Source organism: Typopeltis vanoorti, chromosome 11 (genome assembly GCF_054136105.1).
Source record: "Typopeltis vanoorti isolate ZY-2024b chromosome 11, IOZ_Tvanoo_1.0, whole genome shotgun sequence".
NCBI classification, from domain to species: domain Eukaryota; kingdom Metazoa; phylum Arthropoda; class Arachnida; order Uropygi; family Thelyphonidae; genus Typopeltis; species Typopeltis vanoorti.
In genome coordinates, this window is record NC_143559.1 from 9,486,692 (window position 1) to 9,509,951 (window position 23,260).

At 34.5% G+C, this 23,260-nt stretch overlaps 1 protein-coding gene across 5 annotated transcripts in view; it reads left to right on the plus strand.

The window, feature by feature from the left end:
* Nucleotides 1-23,260, plus strand: part of LOC150101293 (uncharacterized) — a 117,224-nt gene that overhangs the window by 90,626 nt on the left and 3,338 nt on the right. For 2 of the 5 annotated variants that reach the window (XM_090400135.1, XM_090400139.1), the window contains 3 exons: nt 602-730; nt 7,788-7,898; nt 19,198-19,299. In XM_090400135.1, the coding sequence (XP_090256261.1) occupies nt 602-730; nt 7,788-7,898; nt 19,198-19,299 (342 nt within the window). Of the gene's footprint in view, nt 1-601; nt 731-7,787; nt 7,899-12,368; nt 15,483-19,197; nt 19,300-23,260 lie in introns of those variants that run through there. The other 3 variants (XM_090400137.1, XM_090400138.1, XM_090400140.1) reach the window with 3 other exon arrangements.

The window sequence follows — 23,260 nt, forward strand, 5'->3', positions numbered from 1 at the left end:
ATCGCAGAACACGTTTACTGCTGAAGAAATGTTTAGTGTCATTATTAATTATACTTGTAAATGAAAAAAGGCATAAAATTCATGCAGAAAAATGCTTCTGAAGTCAGCTTAAAATTACTTCATATCCATTGCTGTTTCTGATTCATTCATATCCATTATGTGGGAATGATTAAATCTTTCAGTACAGTTACAAAAGTGAGTTATTATAAAAGAACGTAGTAGAAATATGTAAATATCAAAAAGCAAATTAAATATTAACTGTTCAGGGCAATTTTTCATCCTCAGTACACATATGAGTTATTATATTATTGCATCTGGTGTCCCAAATGTATTCACACATTATTTCCACTACATACTATTACATTTACACGTACTTGATATAAAAAAAAGAAGCTGAAACGATTTCACATCTTCAACCTCAACACCTAAATTCAAAAGGACGCGTATACTTTTCAAAAATTATCTTCGTGTTGCATGTATTAAGAAATGTGATTAATCGTAATCTTAATCCTGAAAGGCTATTCACATAGTTTAGTTCATTTTAACAAGCTAAACGTAGGCTTTAATAATTGAAGTTCTGCTGTTACTGTTTGTCCTCTAGAGACTGGATATTCGGAGAGCGAAATCTCATGAAAGTCTAGAATATCACAGCTTCTTATCGAAACAGGCTGCAGAAAGGCAAAAGGAAAAGCAACAACAAAAAGAAAAAGAACAACAAGCGACGGTGAAGGTAAAGTTTAAAACTGAAATTTGACAGAGAGTGAGTGAGTGAGTGAGAAAGAATATTTTCTATTACTTTCCACTTAATTAAATTTTGATCAAAATCGCATGCTTGTAATCCTTCGAAATTAAAAACAAAATGTGTTACTCTATTTGTTCGGAACTCGGCTCTTTCGTGCGATATGAATTCCACTCTGGGGAATGTTTATTTATAAGCAAGTGGTTGGATTTGATTTTCTTCTCTTGCCTTATTTTATGTCCTAGTATGATTTAATGGCTTTATTTTTTCAGCTTTTCTTTAGTACATCAGATGCCTCTACCTTGAACTGCAGAAAATATTTACAATAACTCAAAAATTAGGCTAGCTGAGTTTAGTGAGGTTGCTCTGAGAGGAAAAAGTTTAAAAATCCCCTTACTTTTAAATTCCAAGCAAAAATCAAAAACATAGCCTAAACACATTCCATTAGGAGACTAACACCACTTTTCAACAGTCCAAGTGCGAATATTTTGTGGCTTTCATGACAAATACAAGTCGAATATTTAGGCGAATCCTAAGTATACCTTAGATTATATAACAAAGTGGAAATGAAGAATATAATTGGTACAGCACATTCTACACTTAATTTTATTTGTGTAATCAAATAGTACAATAATTATTTTCAAATCAATAAATAAATCTGATAATGTTTTATTATTATTATTATTATTATTATTATTATTATTATTATTATTATTATTATTATTATTATTATTATTATTCCAAAGGGGATAAGCGCTATGTTATCCTACCGGAAAGGCGGGGGCGGGGGAGGGTGTACTACCTTAGCCATCACCTGAAGCACAGTCCATGCCTACAAAGAAGACTTTGGAGGTATTGGGCAAGAGTGCAACAGAAATCTTCAGTTTCTCCTTATCCTAGATTCTGTTATTCATGTTTTCTGAAATAATAATTTTTCCTGAGATGCGCAGTAAAACATTCTAGTTTCTCAGATAAGGAAAGAGGGAGAGAAGGAGAGAGAGAGAGAGAGAGAGAGAAATTCACTAGAGAGGATTGGTAGATGTGGTACGGAAGGTGGACTGTACTATGTTGAATTATGTGGTCTGTACTGTAATTCTCTAATCGTGTAATTCTGTGTAGTATAACGTGGTCTTCCACTATGCGTCCTCGAATTCCATGAAAATGTTATATGTTTAATTTTTTTTTTTATTCTTCTCGCAAATATTTACATATGTACAATGATCATCTATTCAGTATATTATTTTACAAGGTTCACCACTTTGTGTTACATATAATGAGATTACAATAGTAATGTTGATAACATAGGCTTTTTTTTGCTATTCTTTTTAAAATAACAATCACCATAATAATTTACAATTATGTTGTTCAGAGTTACATAAGTTATATAATATTACATGTTGTAGTTTACTATTTTTTTTTTTCAAAGTTTGAATAGGTGTGATTATACAACAGTATTTACACATATGCAATCAAAATATTATATTTCCTAATTCTCACAAACATACAGTGTAAACTCATTATTTACATTTTTTTAATTACATTACATACATTTGTTACAGTTACTACATACATATGATACAAAATTACTTACATTTGTTTACATATGATACTTACATTACATACATTTATTTATATATAACACATACATTACATACATTGGTTTATATGTGAAATATACATTACATGCATTTGGTTACATATCATACATACTTTTTTTTAATTATTTGTTTATTATTTTATTATTATTATTTTTTTTAATCTTGGATGAGAAGTAATTTTTCAGCTTTCATCCTCGAAGCTTATACGTAAGCTTATTTGAGGATGACACCAGTTGGTTATTATTTATTGGTTTGTTTGCTGTGTTCGGAAGCTACGAAATCTATTATTGAGAAATTCGCGTGCACATACACACGCGTGCGCACGCACGCACGCACGCACGCACGCACGCACACGCACACACACACACACACACACACACACACACACACACACACACACACACACACACACACACACACACACACACACAAATATATACAGTAACTTGGAATGTATTGATGCATCGCTGAACTGGATGCCTGAACGAATATATTGTGTTTCATTAAATTTGAATGGTATTTTGGGTGCGTGTTTCTTGTTCATAATATGTCCTTAGAGCTCTTTTCAGGCTATTATAGTTTGTAAGATTTCTGTATTCAAAAGGTAATTTGTAATTCCTGTCTGGGATGTAGAAGTTTTGCATGGCCTTTCCATAGTGATTATTGCATTTATATGTGATATAATTAGTTGTCTGAGGTCTTGTTATGCAATATGTATTTCTGATTGTCCTGTAGTTGGCATCGAAATAATGTTTTAGCAAAGCTGCATAGTGACATAAATGTTTTGCTGTCAGAATTTTGTGTTCTGACATTGCAGTATATATAAAGTCGTTATTGTCTCTTTGTTCTCAAAAGGTCAGTTTTATCATTTTGTACTGTAACGACATTAATCTGTTTAGTTTATAGGGTGCACAGAAAGCATACGTTGTTATAGCGTATCTTAGTATCTTTTGGCATAGTGCTTTGTATATTAGTGTTTTTAGGCGTATGGGAACTATGTCTTTTAACCTGTAGAGTTTGCCACTTATTGTTCAGAGTTTTGTGTGGCTATTCCAGTTCATATCTGCATCGAAATAAATTCCAAGGTATCGTATTTTTTCAATGTGAATGATTGTAGTGATTTTGCTGTTCTGTGTGTTTTTTATGTTGGAGAGTGGATGTTGGATGGTTATATATTTGTTATCAACTGTTCGAGTCAGTGGATTTCTGAATATCATTAATTTTGTCTTATCTGAGTTTAGGTGTATGGAAGTTTTCGTGCGCGGGCTGTAATCAGATTTATGTCATGTTGCATATTTGTTTGCGCTATGTTTGTGTTATTATGGATGGATATTATCGCTGTATCATCTGCGTATTGGAATATCTTACCTTTGAGAGGTAGCTGATTAATATCGTGCCTGTAAATGTTGAATAGAATTGGGGAGAGTACAGTTCCTTCTGGAACTCCTCAGGTTACTGGTATCTCTCTACTTCGGTTTGACCCAATATGTGTGATATGCTTTCTATTTTCGAGGTGGTTTGTAAACCACCTGTGCAAAGGCCCATCTATTCAACATGCCTCAGCTTTTCTAACAAGGTTGTGAGTGTATGAAATGCTTTAGTTAGATCAATAAAGACTACCATGGCAATTTTGTTTTTGTCTAAGGCGGTATTAATTACGTCTGTAAAGTCTTCCAAGAGAGATGTTGTTCCCTTATTTTTCTGAAAACCATATTGTGTTTTGGGGATAATATGAAAGGTCTCTGTATATGCTGTGAGTTTCTTCAGTACGATCCGCTCCATAATTTGATTGATAATTGGTAATGCTGCTATGGGTCTGTAATTGCTGATTAAATTTCATTTTCCATGTTTGGTATCTGTTCTGTTTGAAATATTTTGTTTATTAATTTTAGTAGGAAAGGACCTAAGCTAGTTGCATGTTTCTTGATATCCTTAGGTATTATACCATCAATTCCTGGGCCTTTCTTTGGTTTGATTTGATGTATTACAGAAAGAAGTTCTGCTTCTTTTATGGTTGGGAACCATAATGTCTGTTTTGATTGTGATCCAAGTGGAGGATCACGTTTAGTGATTGGGAGAATATTTCTGTGCAGTTCTTGGATGGAGTCTGCAAAGTATTGGTTAAAGTCATTTGCTAGTTGTTGGATAGGTTTTGCGTCTTTCATGAAGCTGTGTTTTATGGTTTCGGTGGCGGTGGTGTTGGGAACACAATCTAGCATCTCAGTGATCAGATGCCAGGTTTGTTTCATGTTGTTTTGTGCAGAGGTTAGTTTGTCTCTGTAGTAGCTTCTTTTTGCATTTCTTATTTGTGTTGTAAGGCGATTCCTTGTTATCCTATATTCAGTTTTTAAAGCTGTGTTATTTTGATATCGCTTTAATTCTTTCCATAGAGCATCCATTTTGTGTATTTCTAGGATTAAGTTTTGTGTTATCCAAGGATTTTGGGTTGTTTTTGAACGATTTCTGACTTTCTTTGTAGCTTTCTTATATATTTCCTCCAGTGTGAGTCTAATGTTGTTGTATAAGATACCTGCTGAATCTGATGCCATGTGTTCCCAGTTGGTTTTTCTTATTTCGTGGTTGACTACTTCTTCGTCTATTATTGTTTTTTGTTGCTTTTCTTCTGTGGGGAGTTGCATGGATATTGTCTTAGTTTGCAAGTTTAGAGCCGTGAAGTAATGATCTGCTACTTTGCATTTTATGATTGATGCAGTGTAACTGTTTGGTGGTGCTCGGACGTTTATATGACCTAGGAAGGAAGCAGTGATAGTATTTCCTAATATTTCTTCTCTAGTACATGATGTTATTATTGGTATTAGATTATACATAGATAGCGTGTCTAGGTATTGTACAGTGTTGATCTGGTTTTCGTTTGCAATATTTATGTTTATCTCGCCGATTATCATTAGGTATTCAGTTGAGCATATTTCTTGGAGTGAAAGCCAGCAATTGAGTTCGTGCAAGAATTTTATCATGTTTAAGTTTGGTGGCCTGTAAATAGTTTGTTATTATGGGATGCTGTCTATTTGTGGTATTAGTGATTTCGAGGCAAAGGGTTTCAGCATGCGCTCAAATTGATAGACAGTTTCTTTTGCTATTAATTTATGTTCGATAAATATTAATATTTCACCCCCTCTTTTTGTTTGGCGGCATGATCTATATTGTTGGAAGCCTGGAATTTGGAAAGCAGTAGCTTCGTCATTAGTTATGGATAGGACCAATATATCAATAATATCGGTGTAATTCCTCAGATAAGCCTGTAACAATAACTAATGTTTTCAGATGCTTCTGATGTTAATATGCAAGATTGAGAGTCCTCTCGCGTGTACTGTGTGTTGTTTCCATGCATCAAGCGAGTCGAAAGTACAACTTCTGCTGTATTCCGGTGTAATTACATCTATCTGATGGTTTTCACATACATTTTTGTTGTGTTGAGGTCTTCTTTTAAAACTAAATTGGAGTCTTTTATTTCACTCTGGCAGTTTATCAATGTCTTCCAAGCTTGTTATTTGTATAGGCTTTGAAGTTTGTGACTTTCTCAAGAGTATCTTGCCATCTTTGATCCACAAAAATTGATAATATTTTTCTTTTTTTTCTTTTCTTGCTTGGTACATCAGATTCTGATTTAAAGGTGTTAAATATCAGATAGAAAGAGTGGTGTATTGTCTTACGTTGCGTTTAAGTCTTTGACAATTGTTTTTTTCAGTCTGCTTGCTTTTATGAGATTGTCTCTTGTAGCCTTGCTTGTCAGACAAACTATGACTGGTGCGGATCGTGACAAGCCTTGTTTTTTGTTCTTCCTGGGAATCCGATTTATGGTCTGAATATCATTATGCTGTGGGGGGGGGATGTCACTTGCATGGCCTAACTTTATAACTACGTCTCTGAGATTTTCTGTGGATTCAGTTTCTGGAAGACCGTTTATGACAAAGTCTTCTTTAGGTTGTTGTTGATATAGAAGTTCGTATTGTAGTTTTAGGGAATTAAATTCTTGACAGAGTTCGGATGCGTCTTTTTTCAATTTGTGTTACCTGTCAGTTAGTATGTTAATGCTGGTTTTAATGTCTTTTACCGTTTGTAAGACTTCTTCGCCTGTTGAATTATTAAATTTAACGAACTCTTCATATTCGCTAATTTTTTTGTTATTTGTTTATTCTGTTTATCAAATAGTTCTTGGACAAGATCTACTAAGTTGGCTTTTATATTTTCTAAACCTTTTTCTAGTAATAAACTTACAGAATTCAAATTATAAGACTCACCGGTATTTTTTTGTCTATTCAGTTCATCATCCGATTCTGCCTCCAGCGTAATCAGTTGTGCCGTGGGTGGCGGCGTTTCTTTGTTCTTTCTGGAGTTTTAGCATTTCCATTCCTCTCGTTTGGCATTGGATTTGTGTTGCCATGTTGTTTCTGAAAATCCGGAACATGTAAAGTTAAGATTCCTAAGGCATTTCCTGCAGGTTTTATGACTTCCGTTGGACGGTAATTTTTTCAGGTACTTGTTGCACTTCATGACTCACCTTTCTTCCCTTGGACAACTGTAAAGATGGCGACGTCCTTTGTTCTATGCTGGTTAGTGATCATGGTGAACTGTGTTCAATTTTCAGCACACCCAGATTTTGGATTCCACTTGGCCGATTTCGATGATTTATATATCACTGTCTTCGGCGTAACAAGTAGAGTTACATTATGACACTTTTAAATTAAAAACAGGAGTTAGAACCACATTAAAACTGTAAAAAGTGGAACCAGCGATACAACCATGCAATCATTCGTATATTATTCGTATATAATAATAATAATAATAATTTCTAAGTAAAATTTCTTGAAAAATTAATAATATCATAGTTTCCACACGTGTAAAGGAAGTAAGTGTATAGCCGTATTTACGTTAAGAGGCTATCTGTTTTACACCAAACTTTATCATCAAAACAGCACACTGATTTCAAATTCAAATTTTATAGCCGTTATCAACAGCTTTCTTTAGTTCACTGCTGGACCAATGCCTGTCTATGTTTCTTCTATGACCGATCTTGTGTGCATCTCTCTACTATATATGTTCGTAATTTATCGTTTATAATTTGTTGTTAATTTCATATAAAATATTTTAAATATATTTAGATCGATGTTTCAAATTTCTACGTTTCTGTTTGAGTATATCATAAATTTCGGTTGTTTTATGATAAAAATAGTTGTCCTTAATTTCATTAGCTTGTATTTAAAACTTCATTTATGTAGTGTTATGTATGTCAAAGTGTTTTTGTGTGTGTGTGTGTGTGTGTGTGTGTGTGTGTGTGTGTGTGTGTGTGTGTGTGTGTGTGTGTGTGTGTGTGTGTGTGTGTGTGTGTGTGTGTGTGTGTGTGTGTGTGTGTGTGTGTGTGTTAATAGGTGCTAAAATTTCAACGCGGATGTAGGGTTTATTTATCCTACTTCTTTTTCTTTTTCGTTCAGCATCTAGACACATGGGAGACATTTTGGGGGAGACCAGGAAATGGAGCTCCACGGGATCCACTAAATCATAAAAAAGAAAATATAACTGCTCTATTGATTAGTCCAGCAACGGTATGTATTCCTTAGCAGTGCAGGTAATGAGTTGCTACAGGTTTTGTTTTCCTCGTGGTTATAGATTACAAATTCATAATATAAATTTTAAATTTACATATCATGAATTTTAAATTTTAAGCCTGAGGTTCAATAGACTCAAGAATGTAAATTTCGTATCAGTTCAATGAATATTCAGAAATTCATAGAAAAGCTACTTTAATTTATGTATCTTAAAACTAATGAAATTTCCATTAGTTTGTATGAACTGGTTTATGAAAAAATAAATAAACCAAATATCGATCCGCTTAGAATATTTAATATTTATTTAGATACATTAAAATCCTAAATTTAAGATATTTAAAGTTTCACGAAACGGTAAGAATGCATAATTTACTTAAACTAGCCCATCGTATGCCCATCTCACTTACTGATGCCCATCTTTTGTAAAAAAAAAAAAAAAAATCATACATCAATTTAGCATAATCGAATGGACCTGTGATAATATCATTTTATATGACAAAAAAATTTCACTTCATATGAAGCAAACAACGCACGGTATACAAAGTAACATGATAAATTCGTTACTCTTTTACAAATGATGCCATCTGCCGTTTTCACTTTTCTTGCCCTCAGCTATCCTGTAAATAGAGGTGAGAAATACAGGTAACCTTAAGAAATAGAGATAAAGTCTACAACTTTTTGTATTGATTCACAAAAATGTAAACTTTCCTTTTATTGTAAGAGAGGAGTCGACATAAGGGCTTTAAAAAATTTAGACTGAAAACTTAGCTCTTAATATTAGCTGGTGCTATAGCGCTACTTATGATATGAACCCGACAATCTGTATTTGGATTTGAGATTCGCTACAATATCTTACGGAGCTCTTCATGATTTCAACATTCAATGAGATAGATTATATCAAAATTAAATGGGCTCATTTTAGACACGGCATGCACGTAAACAGTGGCGCACTCAGGATTTAATCTTGGAGGGGGCCGAGATGAGTAGACGATTTGAGAATACACACTACGCATTGCATACGACCTATGACTAAGCATCTGCAGTGATCGCCAATACATGATACCCGTGATCTCTGACCCGGCTCGGGCAAACAAAGTATCGCCCGAGCACTACTTCGTTTGCTTTGCGTTCACAACGGCCGTGATTCCCGAGAGCCAGAGGGTATTCCACCTTATGCGACCGCTAATTCATAAGTACAGTAGTATAGAAATAGAAGACACGACACACAACAGAAAGAAAAATAAAAAAAAAATAATAATAATAAATTTCATTAGAAAAAGATTTTTGGAAAATTTTCTAGTCTTTTTCCCCCTTTTCTTTTGGGGGGAGCCAGGGCCTCTTGGCCATCTCCCTGGGTGCGCCAATGCACGTAAATATGTCGAATGTACAACTGATATTTACTCCTACAAGAGACATTAACAGTGATGCGTGTTAAAACATCACAGTGTGTCCACTACTTAAATTACTATCCATATAGCAATATTGTCATGGGAATGAGGAGTATTATACTAGTGTTTCGACTTGAATCGTTTCGCTTATAGATGTAATTAAACTAACTGCTGTTATAAGTATGCTAATTTACAAATACAGTCATCTCTCGACTTACGTCCGTTCGAGTTACGTCCTTTCAAAGATACGTCCGTGATCCCATACGTAATTGAATAACATTTTCGGCTATACTTTGAACAAGACGTAAGCAAACGTAAGGTAAACGTGTACATTGGCTACAGTGCTTTCAGCGGCAACTCACTCGGCAATCGGAATGTGTCTTCATCAGTTCCTCTATTGATTTTCTGTTTGAGAAATGGGTTATTTGTGTATCTATTGTAAATATTTCAGGATGTTTTGTGAAACATGGCCCCTACACGCACAATCAAAAAACCTAGGGAAGAATCACAGAAAAAGAGGCGAGCAATTGAAAAGAAGTTGCAAAATATGGAAAAGCTACTTGCATCACGGATAGAGGACCTGAAGCAAAAGCGCGTACCCCCTTAGCACTATGACCATAACCACTAAGGCACTAAGTCGCTTCAACATGTTCAATGCTTCTTCTGGTTGATTCATGAGATTCAAGCAGAGTTTTGCGTTGCATAATGTGAAAATGTATGGTGAATCTGCAAGTGCCGATGAGAAGCCTGCCAAAGAGTTTGTGGAGAAATTGGATAAAATTATTATGGAGGAAAATTATTTGCCACAGCAAATATTTAATATGGATGAGACCTCCTTCCTTTTTTCGGGAAAAAATGTCCGAGCAGGCATTCATTCACAAAAAAAGCTAAAATCTATGCCTGGTTTCAAAGCTCTTAAAGCCTATATTACGATTCTGTTAGGGAAATCATTTGTGAAACGGCACAGTGAGTATTCACGAGCCTTCAAAAACGTTAGGAAGCATACTCTTCTAGTTCATTAGCAGAGATATAAGTCATGGATGACTCAAACATTGTTTGTGAACGCCTTAATCAACTGTAATGTGCGTGAAATGGAAAGCTATTGTGTGAAAGAAAATATAGAATTTAAAATTTTATTAATTCTAGATAATTCTCCAGGTCATCCACCTTACATCGATGATCTTCACCCCGAGTTCAAGGTCAGGTCATATTTCTCCCTCCAAACACTATTTCATTGATCCAACCAATGGATCAGGGAGTTCTTGCAGTGTTTAAGGCTTATTATCTACGGGGAACGTTTTCACAAGCCATTTCTGCTACTGAAGAAAATGACCAGACTCTCATGCAATTCTGGAAAACATTCAATATTTATCATGCTATTAAAAATATTATTGTGGGGTGGGACGAAGTGACCTCAATGTATGAGTGGCATATGGAAAAATACATTAAAATGGTTTGTGCGCGATTTTGAAAGTTTGTAATAATGGACCTAGCAAACAATCTGAATGTCGGAATGGTGACAACATAATTCAACTCGTAGAAATTGCCCCTGAAGAGTTGGCCAACGAAGAATTGGTCGAACTGGAGGAACAACGTGTTGCATAAGAGGGAAAACGAGAAATGGAATAGGGAAAAGAGAAACAAGAAGAGGTAGTTAAACAATTCACAGTAAAGGGTCTTGTACAAATGTTCTCTGAAGTTAGTGATGTTCTCAAAATGGCTGAAGACATGGACCCCCATGTTGAACGTTACTTATTAGTAGAAACGAAAGTAAATGATGCGTTTGCTTGCTATAAACAAATTTATGATGAAAAGACGAAGAGGAATAAGTAAAGCGCATTGGACATTTTTATCACAAAAACAAAGGTTACACCAGAAGAGCTATAGCCTGGTCCCTCACATAGGGGAGGTAATGAAGATGTGATTGTGGAGGAAGATTTGGGTGATTATTCTCCTGTTTTATAGTGGCAGTAATGCACAGCGCAGTTTTATAAGGTTTCAAAATTAAAATGGCAGTATACTTATATTACCGTTAAGTCCCTAACCCCTATAACTCTGTTGATTTAATGTACCGACTTACGTCCGACTCGACTTACGTCCCTGATGGAACTGAACCCGGACGTAAGCGAGGGATGACTGTATAGTGAATCCTGTGACGTGACGCCTTTTAGATCACCAAAGGGAGGAGCAGACAGTACTCTTTTAGACCGAGCGTTTGCTAATCGATAAGCAGTTGGAATCTACTTTTCATCTTAATTGCAGCTTGATGAATTTCTATGAATTAGTATTAGTATTAATTATCCTAATTAGTATTTAAAATCTAAATACATCCCTCTGCGCTCTAGGGTCCATTTTCCTGAGATGTCAGAGTAACACTCGCGTTTCTTCCTGATAAAATACCCTACTTGCCTTCCTCAAAATTCAATAACCTTCAGATTCAGATGTAAGACAAAACGAGACCTAGAAAAAGACAATAAGGCAATTGGTGACGGAATCGAACATATAATTCGTTTTCTGCAGATCTAACGAAAGACATCCTTCTAATAAAATAAGTATACTCGTTGAAGTATAATTATTCACGCTTATTATTTATTTATTGATTGATTGATTGATTTGAATGACCATTATTGATCATGTCCGGACCATCCATCCATGGTTATTTTAGGAATACTTTGGATTTCTAGCACGTTTGTAAATGTGATCGTTATATGTATAATTCTTTTTATGACCTGACCTTCGGCAAATCAGATATCAGAAATATATTTCGTTGCAAATACATCGGTAGACTGGCTGTTGAATAAAAAAAAAAAAAATTGCCGTCATATATTAGTCCATTCATACATATAAATCGTTTTCGCAGAATATAGATTTCTTTTCTTAGTATACACAGATAATTTTCGAGTCTTCCAAGTAGAAAAAGCATGCATAACGACAATAAACTGAACAGTTTAAATGTTTTTTAAATAATAAATCTATATATAATCTATATAAATCTACATGAAATCTATATAAATCTACATGAAATCTATATAATCTCTATGTAATCTATATATTTCAAACATTCCATTTTTTGTTTCAGACTCATAATATGGCAGAACACAAAGGCACAAGGCTTGTCGAGTACTATAACTCCTCTCTGGTCAGGGCTGGATTTATATATACATACATATATATATATTAGAAAACAACGAAAACCATGCAGCGATGCATGACAGACGTCACTTTCCTCTTTGTTCAGTTGCGAAGTGGCGGTTGGAGAAGATGAATTCAAGTACTTCGAGAGATCCGATTAGTAATTCCCGATATCATTTAAGATAATTCTGTGGTTTTCGGTGAGCAAGTATTATAAGTGATTGACAACACTCGACTCCTTGATTCCGGTGAGAGGAAGCTTTCCTATAAGATAGTTCACGCACGGTGGCTATATCTCAACGTTCGATGGAACGTTGAGATATAGCCACCAGATATTGAGATATAAAAAACACTCAGTTGTTTTTCATCTTCGAAACAGTAGCACAGCAAAACTCGTGAAAGAGAGAGATTTCATCTTAAATGAAACCGAAACAATTCCATGATTTTTCGTGGAATAAATTTGCTTTTCATGTAAGTGCTTCATGGTCCTGGGGTACATAACACGCATACATTAGCTTCCTTCCCCTGCTTCCAACATACACGCATTCAACTGGAGAATATATCATGATTTCATTACTCTTTCGAGATTTCTCTTGCTCACTTCCTTCTGATTTGTTTCATCACCAAGTTCAGAATTACTCGAGTATCTCCGTGAATTTGTTTAATATGAATGTTTTGACTTAGTTATTGGGCATCCAAGGGGTGGGCTGTACTTTTACAATTACGACAAAGCAACTAAAGCCATGAAATGTGTAAAGCGTTAAACTTTTAAAGAATTGTAGAGAATTTGAAGTAAATAATATTAAAAATGTTAAGAAGATCTTATAATTATTTCTCTATCTTAATCTACATGTGTCATTCTCACTTTCCTTATTGAAGTCTGCATCTGCGGTTCTCTAACCTTGTGAAGAATGTTTCAACAGACGCAATCCCTCCCCGCGTTTATGTTTCATATATTTTACTGCGCCGAGTTGAAAGCCTTCACTGCACACGACGGGTTTACTCATACATTTGTGAAATTTAAACAGCATTATTGGTCAACTTTAATAAACTAATCAGTAATTATTAATTTTATTACTGAAACCATATGAAAACAGCAATGGTCTTTCAACCAGATTCCCATCTCTCCCTTTTCTTCTTCATAAAGTCTCGGATTCGCTGTCAGTTATTTTTTATCTTCGAAACAGTGGCACAGCAAAACTCGCGATCGATTCATACGAGAAATAGAAATTTGGAGTTGAGTTAAGGAAAGTAAGCCATTAAACAGTTATGACTATTCTTCGTCTTCCAGTGAAGGACGCTATATTTCTTCAGGACTACATTTATTATTTTTAGCCTTTGGTTGGAAAAACCTAAGTTCGAATCTCGCCTAGGACGTGAAAAATGTTTATCAGAGCTTTGCAGTCGAAGGTGAGTCAGTGTATCTCATATGGGAGTAGCAGGGCTTTTCCTCCCTGTAAATCTGATTTTTCATCACACAAAACAGGCACATTAGCCAGAGAACACACAATTTAGAAATATACTACATTGGTCTCATAGCCTTAGTTGCTTCGGCTGTAAATCCTAAACAAACAAAACTCACTGTTTTGTGGGTTACTTGTATGTCAAATAAACAATTTTTCTTTCGCGCTTCTTTTATTGTTGGTTTGAGTCTGTTATTATGGCAATCCTTCCCGCAAACGCTCAAAATCTTATAGCCCATTTACTACGGTTGATGAAAGAAAAAAAAAAAAAAAACGAAATGCTTACACACTCGGTAATGAAAATCATTTATTCTGTAAAATCCTTCAAAGCATCCTTACCACACCGAGTTTCGAAACAACTGCGTAGACTTGTCCACTCTGCCACATGCAAGTCTACTGTTATAGAAAATACATTCGTGGCCTAAAGGGACAAATGGATGGTGCTTCGCGCCCTAAAGACTATGTTCAAAAGCCACTACTGTTGGTTGGTTGTTTGTGAAGAGATTGGATTCTGAGTGATTTTCGGTAGCGGCATGAGACCTCACCACCGGCCCGAAGTACAGTGAAAAATTTCCATGTTTAGTCTCTAAAACAGGATTTGTGAATTTTGTAATCCTCGACCCACTTAGGACACCAATGTTATAAGCATGCTTAAATAAAATACATCATATAAAATAAAATAAAGAGAATTCGAATTTTATGAACATCCTTTATATGACTGATTTCTTAAATTAATGGCTGCTATTCAATCAAAAGTTTCAACTTTACTTTACTTTACTTTACTTTACTTTACTTTACTTTACTTTACAATTTACTTTACACTGTAAAGAGAATTGGGAACAGAAATTGTGTTATATTTCGAAATGTAAAATTTGTACGTCATCCTTCCGAACAATTCCTATTGTTTAGTGTTTGTTTTTCTTCAACAGTTATAATTTCCGATATCTTTGAACATATCACATGACAAGTATATTTTAAAAACCCATAAATAATCAGTTTCTTGATTCTACAGCACGAAAGAAAAGAGAACTAAACTTAGTTCTCTTTTCTTTAAAAATAAACATATTTTTCTGTCTCTTTCCTGCTAAAGTAATCCTGTATGAAGCTAAACGATACAATTCAAGATCATTTCAAATTATAAAGTTATTCGATACTTTAATTTATACGTAAGAGCACCTTTCTTTTGGTGACACGTGATCTCAGTGTCACCTGCAACTATGTAATGAAACTAAATAGCGAGTTATCTTACAGGAATAACTGAGAAAACTGAAAATATTATGTGCATCTGTATAGTCAAGCCATGAAGCATCGCACGTTTTGTAGTGTCATAAGTAAATCAATGGTTAGTTAATTACGCAAGATAAACAAACAACCAGGACCAATAACGTTGGTCCTTGGTGTTTTAACTTAATGGCTGCTTTTTTTAATTAATTATACTTTTTTTAACACCAGTTGCCCTTTATTTTTATCTTTACCCTGAGTCGAGATGATGAAAATGTCTGGCATTAAGACATTTCCTGAAGCGAATCCTCTACGCATAGAAACAAAATTGCTGTTACGAGAAATCGTAATTATTTATAGAGAAGTAAATAATTACGAAATTTGAATATAATTAAGATCATATATGCATTAAAGAGAGATAGTAAACTTTTTCATTTAATTTAACATTTCGTTATTGAAATAAACAAATAAATAAAAACAAATACCAGGTTTTATGTGTTTATTTTAAACTGATTCTCTCAGTAGGAACAAGATGATATGTTTGTTTTACTTATTTTTTCTTCTTAATTTTTTATTTTATTTTTTATTTATTTTTTATTTTTTTGTTTGTTTCGAATGAAAGTGTTCTAAATGGCTCTTCTATGGGCTACTTTATTTTTGAAAGACGAAGGCATTTATTTATTTATTTATCGAATTTTTGTTTCGTCGTGTGGTTTTAGTGTATCTTTTGTTGTCAAGCAGTGCTGAAGGTGATGATGCAAAATTCAAATGAAACGCCGATAACTACGACTTTTTTTTTTTTTTTAATGACACTGCGAATGTGTTATTTACTCAAGTCGATATCATTTTTACTTTTCATGAGACCATAAACTGGCATTGCATTTGATTTCGCTTAAGGACACGTCGCTTGTAACTTTGTAACTGCTATTCTGTAACCATTAAATTACATTATCGCACCATAAATAGCCAAGATCTGTAGAATAATGCACTCTTGTTTCGCCAAAACACCTACTGAAGTTGCTCCAGCGAGGCGTTGGCTATAGAAGGCTTATCAGCCGATCAACAAGGGAAAGCGCCTATTCTCTCGCGTCCGAATTGCAGAAGCACAGCGGGGCGTGAACGAAACAAGTCTATTTTCTCTCGTTGCACACAACAATTTTATTTGTTTGAAAATCGCTTTCTTTATTTTCGCACTACCGACGCTTCTTTTTGTTACACCCCTGGGACAAATGTGTCGACGGAAATGACTTTAGCGGCGCAGTTTTTCGAGGGAGAAATTATATCAGCCGATAAAGTGAACAATACTGATTCCTTCCGCTTTCTGTTGCAGCATATAATTAAGGGGAAAAGGATTGTTGAAAACGTGCAGAATGTTACGTTGCGATGCGCCCAATATATATATATATATATATATGTTAAAGATACCAAGTAATTTTAAACCTGGTTTTACTCCATTTCCCAAGTAAGCAAACAGACTAAAAAGTCAAGTTTGCGCCTGCAATTGATGCAAGTCTAACTGATCCCACAGGTAGTGCAGGACCAGGGCAAACATATTTATACCCAAGGTAAAAATACTTCTACATTTATATCTCCTCCAGAGATTTTTATTTAATAAGGTTAAAACACCTTATGGTAACTTGTTTTGGCGAAATACTTACAAGCTCGGTATTTACTAAATCTTGGTATTTCTAAGCCTAGCTCCCACTGACGAGACCTCAATAAAGGTCGAAACCGGTCTGGGTAGTGGCCCCTTGCCTTTAATACAAAACATTATACATCCCCTTCTTGGAGATGTGTTTTGGCATTAAGGGTAAATATTAAGATTAGTGATCGGAGCTTGTTCCACCTTTGCCACGAGTTGCCCTGGTCCTGCACTACCTGTGGGATCAGTTAGACTTGCATCAATTGCAGGCGCAAACTTGACTTTTTAGTCTGTTTGCTTACTTGGGAAATGGAGTAAAACCAGGTTTAAAATTACTTGGTATCTTTAACATATTTATACCCAAGGTAAAAATACTTCTACATATATATATATATATATATATATATATATATATATATATATATATATATATATATATATATATATATATATATATATATATATATATATATATATATATTTGTTTGTTGTTTGGAATTATTTTTGAAGCAACTAAGGTTATATCTCTGCATATTATGTCTGTTAAATGCATTGTTTTTTTCACTGGTATGTATTTTGAGAAGAGAGAAAGCATCCATTCATCTCCGTGTGAGACTGGAAAACTAATCATCAATTAAGAAAACAATTATAAAGAATTATAAAGTTACAATTATAATTTCCGAGCGTATTAGATGAGATTCGAATCTAGTTCGATTATTTTGTTGGAAAGACTGAGTCGGAATCCTATATAAGACGCTAAAAACCTTTATAATGCCTTTAAACTAAAAGCAAGTTGCCGGTCTCTTATATGTATGACAGGGTTTTTCCTCCTCAAACTCGGGTTTTGTCAACAAACAGACAACGCGACCAGAAGACTACAAGTAAATAACATAATACAATACACTGGGCTCACAGACCTAGTTGCTTCTGCCATAATTCCAAACTTACCCGAATGATGTTGTCCGTTTGATTATAAATCCAATCCACGGTTTTGCTGGTAATAGTACATTGCACTTTTTATATTTTGCACATCCTACGCTAACGCAAATCAACTAAACTTCTAGTATATCTATTATTAATCTAATATTAATAATCTAATATTAATATAATCTAATATTAATATAAATTTAATCCCACCCACAAAAGGTTGTAAATCTATAGCACATTAGTAACATGGATGTACTAATAGAATGTAAACCCTTCTGTAAAAACCGAAGCCGGAATTTTTTCAAGCCACTTCAGACTTCCAGTAAACAGGTAGTAGTCTCATTCTGGTGAAGATATAAATAATGTTCAAGTAGATTTAGCCGCGCATTTCATATCTCTGTTATTATACCCAATAACTAATTCTTTAGGTGTGGTTTGTGGTAATTTCCTTGACGCGAGATGCAAAGGAAATGCCATTATGGTTTCGAAGCTAGTCTCCGCCTACAGGAATTTTTTTCCTAGGCTTTTTTCTGTAGATTCCCATAATTATCCATCTTTGATGCGGGCAAGTGTAGATTTTATAGAAAATTCGATTTGTCACGAATACAATGCAGAAAACTCGACTGCTGAACTCACGCTGTTTATCAAGAGTAATACTATTTCGAATTAAGAACAGGAGATAATAGTAGTGGTTTTGTCTGCTCTCCTCCTCAGTAAGTCTACACATATTCCGTAGGCGTTAACTCAGTTATCAATAATGACTAAGGCTGGACACTGACTGCCTACAGATTTGGGAAAGTTCGGGTTAAAAGAGTTTCACCTACTCTCTTTGGGAAATGGAAAGGAGTCAAAGGATTTATTTAATAAGGTTCATTCCTGGAAGCTGGGTATCCACTCTCGATCATCTGATTTTTTTAATTCATAATAATGGTGTTAGTAATCGATAGTTATAATTTTTCTGAATGTTAAAGAGCATTCAAGTAATTCGTAATGTCTCTTACAGAATAAATTATGCATTTGTTATCAGCCAAGTTTTATATTAGACGAATAAAACAGAGGATATTAATAATGCAGTGTTATGTGTCATTTCATGCAATAGTCATGATTAGTATTACATTTAGTCTCCTGCCAGTAGGTCTTAGTCGTATAGTAAACGGTTTCATAATTCTGAAAATAATCCTAAGCGATTTGCTAACAGACCAAGGAAGAACGTTCATTCTTCTGCATCAACTTAACAAATGTGAAGGATTCGATTTATATATTCAAAATAAGATGTCATCGGATGATGTAGAGAATTAATCGTTTTAGATGAAGTTTATAAATGGTAGAATCGAACAGAAATCAAACAAAAAATTAAGAAAAGAAATATTTTTAAAATTAAATAAAAAAATAAAAAACCAAATATTAAGAGAAATATTTGCTTTGAGTTTTAATTAAGTACTGTATTTAGTAGTTAAGTTATTTTATGACACTGTGTTTCTATTAGTATTGTAATATTCTGCATATTACTGTGCACATCCCAGTCAGCGGAGCCCTACATCAAACACTACGTCCAGGAGTTTATACCCAGCAGACACAAGAATCGCTATGAATTTCCAGCTAACGATGTGCAACACATTATTAAAGTAAGTAAAGTTTATGTTAAAGTATGTGTTTGTAGTGAGCATGGAAGTAGTAGATTAGTTATATTCAACAAATGATTAAGACCACAATAAGAGTGTGGGGAAGGAAGGAATTCTGAGAGAGTAAAGAATCATGCTTCTAATTAAGCTATATTATAGAAGTGTGCCTAAACGAAACTGAAGTTCAACCCAAAGTATATTCTCAGTACATTGTAAATAGATATTTATAACTGCTAAAGCTGTGAACAGAGGGGACGGAGGGGGAGGAGAGGAGTTTATTGCAAGACATTATTAGTTGACGGCACATTATGATTGGTGGGCATCTACACACCGATTAGAACTTAGCATTTTAAAAATCTCCACATATTTATGCGCGTGTATGTGTGTGTGTGTGTGTGCGCGCGCGCACCCGCCTACGCAGCATTCTTTCTATGGAAACTCAAGGTATAATCTCAGCCGCCGACATTAACGACAACATCTTCATTGCGATGTAACAGATACAGATAGACAGTAACAGAAAATGACACAAAGGATATTAGCAAACACTGGAAGTGGTATGTTTGGTGTGTGAGTATGTTGTGAAAGGGACGGGGGGAGGACAAACCCCGGTTTTGGTTTCAGATACGACTACTTGGTATGTAGCACAGGAAGGTAGAAAGTTTGCAATCATTTTATCACTATTGTTTTCTTAAAACATTAAAATAAAATAATATTACTTCAAAACATCAATCATTATGCAAAATATAAAGTTCGTTATTAATCTAAAACTTCTTGAACGTAACTTACTGACGCTATTATTTATCGATAACATATAAAATAAAAATGCCAGATATATCTTCGGATGTAAATAAATTCATTTTTAAATTAAAAAAAAAAAAGCTTCGTTGTTTATTTGTTTTATATTTTTAAAATGAATCCTTCCACAGTAATGGCTGAAACCCCTCGAGCTGAACTAACCATTTTTGAGCCCTAAACCTAGTAACCCCCTTTTTTTTTAAATGTTACAACATCATCAAATATTACAGCATTCAGTTTTTACAGCACACCACTTTCTAGCTTATGACATCAAAATATCTCTCCATTGAAAATAACAATAAAATCGCAGAGAAAGAAGCAAGGAATTATTTATGCAGATACTGATAAGTGGTGAAATAGTGATGTATATTCACATTTTACAGTACTTCTTTAAAAATAAATAAATAAAATTCAGGTATATCTATATTCGATATTCAGAAAAATTCTCTTAGCACTCTGGTTGGAAGCCAATGGCTTAAACAAATTACATTGAAATTGGCATGATTGAATAAAATAAAAAGGATTAATTTTCTTAATCCAGATTTACAATTTCTAAATTGAAAATCTGGTATTCTATACCAGCGTTAATTTATTACGATTAAGTAATTACCTTATTATCACAAAGCAGTTGACGTTTTACTGTGTGGTCATAAAATCATAAAACTTTGAATTTATGCTAAGAGGACTAAAAATTAAAATATAAATTCTAAGTCTTTTTATTTTTGTGTTATAGTAGCAACACATTTGTTTTCGGCTTAGTAATGGTTTGAGACAACTTAAGCTAATATATCTTATTTAATTTCAACAGTTTACTAATAAACTGTTGAAAACTTTTCAGTTTGCCCTTATTATGGGGTACTATAGTCGAACCATACGCGACAAAGTCCACGTTAGCGAACCATGTTTATATTTAATCGAGAGAAGTAAAGATTGTGATTTGATAAAGAGGGTGGACTGCATTTTCATTTTATTTTCTTTGGTATATATATATACACACATATACAGACGTAGGGAGGGAGTGCTAGAAACTATTTTTTGCATAAGTGATCTACAGTTATTCTTTAGAATTATTCCAGTTTTTGGTTCGATTTCACAGGTTTGTCAATCACAAGTCTCTGAATTATAGCAGTGAAAAACAGCACGGTAAGTAGACTATATTAATACAGATGAAACAGCTTGAGTAACTGAATTTCTTACTTCCGATACCCTTCAACCGTTCAGTCTATTATAATAGGCTCATAAAACTTCCTGAACTTTGAGTAAATGTGTTTTCTGCAGAAGTAATTATCTTGAGAAATAATTATTAAAATTTTAGGATAAGTTCAGTTACAGAGCTCGTGTGTGTGTGTGGGGGGGGGGGGTACTCCTAGTGCCAGAAAGGTCTTGTGGGTTTGCAATGTGTAAACACGAGTACTGTTCAGAGTCAGGCTGTGAATAGAGTAATAAAGCTAGAATCAACTGACACTATTCTGAAAACTAAGGACATGGACTTCGTCCTGGCGCTTAATAGGAGTGAACTTGTGACTCACAATGTGTGTGTGTGTGTGTGTGTGTGTGTGTGTGTGTGTGTGTGTGTGTGTGTGTGTGTGTGTGTGTGTGTGTGTGTGTGTGTGTGTTTACACCTAATGCCAAAAAAAATTACAAAGCAAGCATTACTTTCCACATGTCCTACATGTTTATAATATAATATAACGTGATAATAAATAAAACACTAATTATATTTGCTGTTTTCTCTGTTTACACCGTGCTACCTGAGCAATTTAGGAAAACAGACAGTTTATTTTAACTGGGACAAAACATTATCTTAAATAGCACTCGAAAATTTGATATATGGACTAATCATATAATTCAGTGTGTCTCATCGTCCCAATGAATGCGATGTGAGGTGTTTATTAGTTATCTCTAATTATTGTCAACAACAAATAATTATCTCTAATTAGTTATCTTGAGTTATCTCCTGTTAACTGTACTTTCATTTAAGCCAAGTCATGGAAAAGACCACGAATTGAAACCATTTTTAAATATTCTAATAGGAAAGTAAATTTTGTTTATCCTGTGTTCTAAAAATGGTTTATCGATTGAAAAATGCCATCAGAGACTTGGACAAAAGTAATATCATTTCCATAGCTCTGTGCTCAGAGCGAACAGTACTTTTCCTTTCTTGTCCAAATGATATTGTCAACAACGAACCGAAGGTGAATCGAAGTGCCACGTTTAGCACGATACCAGCGACAAAAGAAGTGAGTAATGCATTTCTGCGCATACTATCCGCGCAGAATGAGTTCTAGTTTTAGAATACTTTTCTAAATTCTTTTTCTAAATTCTTAAATTAGAAAATCTTTTAAACGAGTTCGCAAACGCATTTATCAGCTTCGTCATATCTGTCCTTGCATCGGTGTCCCTACGCGAAACATCTGCAAAACGGATAAAACTGCGTCAGAATCTGGAAATGTTTTATGAAATTTCATCTACGCCAGTGACTCACGCGCGGTGAACTCACCTTTGGCCATTCTAAGCTCATGAGCTCCATGAAAATATCACTTCGCCCTTGATGAACTTCACGACACTTCTTGGGTTTTGTTTATTAAGTAAAGAGAACTCACCCCAATGTATTAGGCAAACATTTCGTAACTGGGTTCTTGGCGACAGTCAACACTTTACAATAATAGATTAAAAAAATACCAAATTGAAAAAATAATAACAGTAGCTCTTACTAAAATAAAAATACATTCTACTTAACTAGCTCTTGATATAATAAACCTTGAAATCATACATTATATAAACCTTCAATATCTTCGTCGAAAGGCATTTAGCTCTGTCGCTAGTAAACGTTAGAAATAGGAAAATCTTTTAATTATAATCTTACTGGAATAGAATGGAGTGATTTCCTTTCATCCTAGCGGATGGTAGGGGCAGCTATGCTACCATACTAGGGAAGTGGTTATGAGCAAGGTGGTTTCCTTCCTTGCCGTCCTATGTGTTATCGCAGTATCCTGTGTGTTCACGGGTCCGGTTTGCCTTTTTGGGGGTTCAACAACCCCAGAATAAACTGGGTGAAAAACTCTACTGTCCACGTCCAAGGCCGGCTAACTTGGCTATGGCTGAAGAAAATCTTTAAGCTCCTCACGTCTCCGACGGGAATCGAACCTACGACACTCCTTCCCCCAGG